Source organism: Mastomys coucha, unplaced genomic scaffold (assembly GCF_008632895.1).
Source record: "Mastomys coucha isolate ucsf_1 unplaced genomic scaffold, UCSF_Mcou_1 pScaffold4, whole genome shotgun sequence".
Taxonomy (NCBI): domain Eukaryota; kingdom Metazoa; phylum Chordata; class Mammalia; order Rodentia; family Muridae; genus Mastomys; species Mastomys coucha.
Window position 1 is genome coordinate 44,352,202 of NW_022196910.1, and position 5,006 is coordinate 44,357,207.

Genomic DNA, 5,006 nt, shown 5'->3' on the forward strand with positions numbered 1-5,006 from the left:
GGAGCTACAGACTTGACGGCTTCTGGGGTAGAGGGTGTCAGTTTTCTAAGGCTGTGCCAAGATTCCACTCCCAGAGGGTGGATGGGTTAAATTAAAAAGAAATGGAGGACATGAAGATGGGGGACCAGACAGGTCAGGTGGAGCTGGGAGAAGCTAAGGGGAAGGGGTGGGGCAAATATGGTCAAAACACACTGTATAAAATTCTCAAGACTAATGTATTTATTTGAAAACACAAGGTGATAAAGTGATTCGAGAGGTCACAAGAGGCAGACACAGGAGCAGTAAAGAACATTTATTAAATACTTCTCAGACACATCATATACAAAAGAGGTAGACCGGGGCAGAAGTGGACCTGAAGAACTAAGCACACACACTGATCATTAGTTCTAATTAGGAGAGAAGTACAAAATCCCCACAAGTTAGACTTTACAACAGAGTCTTTAAGCCTGCCTGAAGGAAAATAAACTACGTATAGAGTTCATTTTAAAAACAAAACAAACACCTTAAAAGTTGTGCTTAACATCATGGAATGCTAGCCAACATCAAGTCTTTTGAGTATAGATATACCCCAGGGAGGACAGCTTGACAGTGTGGGTACCTGGAGTCCTCTCTGAGAAACCCACAGCCGGCAACTACACTCATAGCTCCTCCCAGAAACACTGCAGCGTCTGTGGCAAGTCCCTCGCTGCACCCACGGCTCTGCAGCTGACTTACTACAGCTGCTCAGATGTCTTTTGTCTGATCATCTTCTTCAAGCTTCCTGATTTCATTTTTTAAACAATTTATAGTTTCACGACTTGCTTTTAATCTCTCCTTAAGCTCTGCAATCTCAAAGCTTGTTTTTTTCTTGGCAGCTTCTAATTTTTCTCTGGTTTTCACTTCAAGTTCTGCAACTGAAGAAGAACAGTTGAGCTGAGTGACCCTACCCGCTTAGGGTAAGGGACCCCACAGAGGACAAACAGCACTTCCTAAGGTCACCGTTTCCTGAAGGAAACTCCCACAACCTGGGAGACAGAACAGTGGGGTGACGGGGAGGAAGTCTAAACTCCAACAGAGGTGCCATGTTGTCTTCTACAAGAATGAGACTGCAGCTACTAACTCACAGGTGAGGCTTTCAGACATTATTTGGTTTTCTCTAGATACATATTACTTTAGAATAAGGAACAAACAAACCCAAGAAATGCCAGTTAACCAATCAAAAATATTCTGAACTAAAGCAGAGGTGTAATTTACATAATAAAATCATACCACCAAAATAAGCCTGTAGCTTCTTTTTTCAAAAGAGGAAACTGACTAAATCTGAGGCCTCTTTAGCCACGGCACTGTTAGCTCACATCTGTACACCCACTGCTTAAGACATGAGCTGGAATGCACATACGGCATCATTTGTTTGTTTTTTAAAGATTTATTTTATATATATGACGAGTACACTGTAGCTGTCTTCAGACACACCAAACAAGGGCATCAGACCCCATTACAGATGGTTGTGAGCCACCAAGTGTTTGCTGGGAATTGAACTCAGTACCTTTGGAAGAGCAGTCAGTGCTCTTAACTACGGAGCCATCTCTGCAGCCCACATCATTTGTTGACAAGAATGTGTGGGTTATGCATGTATATGTGTGGACATGTGTGCATGCATGTGGAGGCAGAGATCCAGCATCCTTTGCTTTCCCCATCCCTCTCCACCTTACTGCTGAGACCTGGAGCTCAGTGAGTGGGCGAGAACAGCCGCCAGCAGGCCCCACTCATCTCCCGTCCCTGCTTCACCAGCTCCAAGACTGCAGGCATGTGCCACCAGATCCAGCTTTGTACAGGGGTGCTAGGGATCCAAACTCAGGTTCTTGTGCATACAAGTACTTCACCAACTAGGCCACCTCCCCAGCCCCATTCAGAAGACTTCAAAGGAACTAACTTGTATAAAGTAGCTAGAATACCGTGTGATATATAAAACGATCATCTAGAGGTTGGTGATGTAGCAGAGTACGCCTAGGCGACGTCCTGGATTCAATCCCCAACAATGCAAAAGCAGTAATAAAAACAGAGACTTTAACTTGATACAGTAAACATTACTGAATAAATGTATTAACTACAAAATAAGATGTATCTACTTAATTATAAGCTGGCTAGCATGGTATTATTTTGACAAAAAGTCCTGCTTGCAGCCAACATCGCCACCTTGTGGATGGTTAGGTAACTGCTGCTCACAAAGCATAGCCTTTCGCAGTGAAAGAACCTAATGGTGAAATCAGTTGAAAACACATCCTTGCTCCCTATAGCTACACTCATTTATTTCTAAGTCTCCTCCATTTCTTCTACCACATGACAGAAAAGTCAGGCATTTCTTAGGGTTTATGAAGATTAAGGAGGAGCTGAGAATTAATCCTAAAAAATAAAAATCAGCCACTAATCAAACCCTGTCACACTGCAGCACAGTCCCAGCGCTTACACTCTGTTTCGTGCTTGTAGGCTCCCAGTGTCAGCTGGCGGGACGTGGTCAACAGCTGCTGCATCATTGCCGTCGGATCCTGAAATATCTTAAGGAGTACAATGAGAGAACAGTACAGTAGCTCTAAAGGTCTCCAACTTAAATGCTTTTAAACTCACCATTTCCCACCCCCCGCCCCCGCCCCCCAAGAACTCAGTGTTTTTAAAGACCCTCTCTCTCATTATGAGGTCTTACCATCTCATCGTAGAACTCTGAAACCACTGTCTTTTTCCCCAACATGGCATTGGTGTCAGACTGGAACAGCTTCAGCAAGTGATACAGAGTCACCTAGAACACACACAGGGTCACTCTGTCCAATGGCTCCGCCGTCACCAGGAACAGAACACTCCTCATCAATGAGTCAGTCCCTCTTTCTCGGATTTGAGACCTGAGGCAGATGGCAGGCCTTGAACTACTGGCCTTCCAAACCTCCAGTTCTCAAGGGTTAAGATTATGAGCATGTGCCTCCAAGCTTGTCTGACACTGTCACTGCGTAAGCTGAATTAGGAGGTGGAATTACGAAATATATCAAATTCCAGATCTTGCTTCCATGGCAACTTAGGAGGTAAGCCACCTAAGCTTCCTGTCCTTTGTTTTCCTAACAGGAACACTTCTCTGCCCACATTTCAGCAGGGACATTTAGTTAGGTGAGGCTCTACCCAAGCACCTCCTGAGAGTAAACTATGCCAAAACAACACAAGGAAAGCTACGGGGATTTTAACAGTTTTCTGTGAAGACTGAATTTTGAAATTCACGAATTTACTTGGAAAAAAAGGATTTGAAGGTGGTTATGGTGGAGCATGCCTGTAATCCCAGCACACTGCCAGCAGCCTGGGCTATAGAATTAGATGGAAAAGTAGTTTTCTAAAAGAACAATCAATAGTAAAATCTCTAGTGTGAGCAAGATGTTCCACTAGAGGCATAGTCAGCTACGCAGTAAACAGCAGGGAGGTAGCGCGCTGGCCCAGAAGAGCACTTTAAACCCCCTGTACTGATGCCACAGGAGGCACTCTGTGCCACACAGTGCATGTGCCATCGCCTACCCAACAAGAGCTGCTTTCAAAGCAGAACAGCTCATGGTGAACGTACAAACCAATCTCTAGGCACAGAACTTCCCAAAAGGTTAGCTAAAGTCATCACAAGGAGACAGGCTTCTCCCAGACAATCACAGAACAGGAAGCTTTCTGCGTAGAGGAAAATGAACAAATATTTGCCACTAAATCTAAACAAATGGACTCAGCTTACTGATGTCTGCCTTCTCTGGATAGGACTTAGCCAATGGAAGGGCATTCTCCACGCCCAATAGGACACACTGAGAGCTGGGGCGGATTAAATTATAGCTCCTTACATTGTACAAGGCTCTGTACAATGGAGAAGGCAAATCCCCAAATACCACAAAAACAGCAGCAGATGATCTTAAAGAGAGTGTGAATTACACAGGCCACTTTAAAGACATGATCAATATGTTTACTATTTCTGGGACAGACTACCCATGCTGCAGAGAACCTACAACCCAAGAGAGCACACACAGAAAGGGCCCTGAGAAGTGAGAGCCACACCTCCCAGGAGCTCCAGATGCTACAAGATCAGGACAGGCAGGTCTTATCATCAAGAAGTCAGGTACAGTGGTGCACACCTGCGATTTTGGGGGTTGAGGCAGGAGGATTTGAGTTTGAAGCCAGATTGGGTGACATAGCGAATACTAGGATTACATAGTGAGAACCCATGTTAAAAAAGAAAAGAAAAAAGGAAAAAGCCAGTAAACAGGAACAGGCTGGTAAGATGGCTCAGTGGGTGAGATGTCTCAGTGGGTGAGATGGCTCAGCGGGTGAGATGGCTCAGTGGGTGAGATGGCTCAGCGGGTGAGATGGCTCAGTGGGTGAGATGGCTCAGTGGGTGAGATGGCTCAGCGGGTGAGATGGCTCAGTGGGTGAGATGGCTCAGTGGGTGAGATGGCTCAGTGGGTGAGATGGCTCAGTGGGTGAGATGGCTCAGTGGGTGAGATGGCTCAGTGGGTGAGATGGCTCAGTGGGTAGAGGCTCTTGCTCAGGTCAAGCCAAATGACCTGAATTTGGCCCCCAAACCTGCGCAGTAGAAGGTGAGAACCAGGTGCTGAGGAGATTAAGAGCAAATTGCTCAGGTTCAGCTCCCAGAACACAGTGGTCCATACCTATCATAACTCCGGGTCCATAGGATCCAACATCCTCTTCTGACCTCTGCCATGCTTGTGGCTCAGGCAAACATCAATACACACAAAATAAATAATTTCTCTTCAAAAAGGAGAGAACCAGTTCCTAAAAGTTATCCTCTAACATCCACAAGTGTGCACTCGCAGTCTGCAAGTGTACATTGCACATGTGCACACCACAAGTGTGCACTGCACATGTGCACACCACACAGACAAATAAGGGTAAGAATTTTTTTTGGAGGAAAAAAAAATAGGAAGCCGGGCGGTGGTGGCACACGCCTTTAATCTCAGCACTTGGGAGGCAGAGGCAAGTGGATTTCTGAGTTCGAGGCC

General features: G+C 45.5%; 1 protein-coding gene across 1 annotated transcript in view; it reads right to left on the bottom strand.

The window, feature by feature from the left end:
• Positions 1-273: 273 nt before the first annotated feature.
• Yeats4 (YEATS domain containing 4) overlaps positions 274-5,006 on the bottom strand; it is a 10,094-nt gene continuing 5,361 nt past the window's right edge. Inside the window, exons 5-7 of the mRNA XM_031349702.1 lie at positions 2,681-2,773; positions 2,447-2,534; positions 274-893 (exon numbers count right to left, since the gene is read on the bottom strand). Of these exons, the coding sequence (XP_031205562.1) occupies positions 724-893; positions 2,447-2,534; positions 2,681-2,773 (351 nt within the window). The 3' untranslated portion in view covers positions 274-723. The remainder of the gene's footprint in view (positions 894-2,446; positions 2,535-2,680; positions 2,774-5,006) is intronic.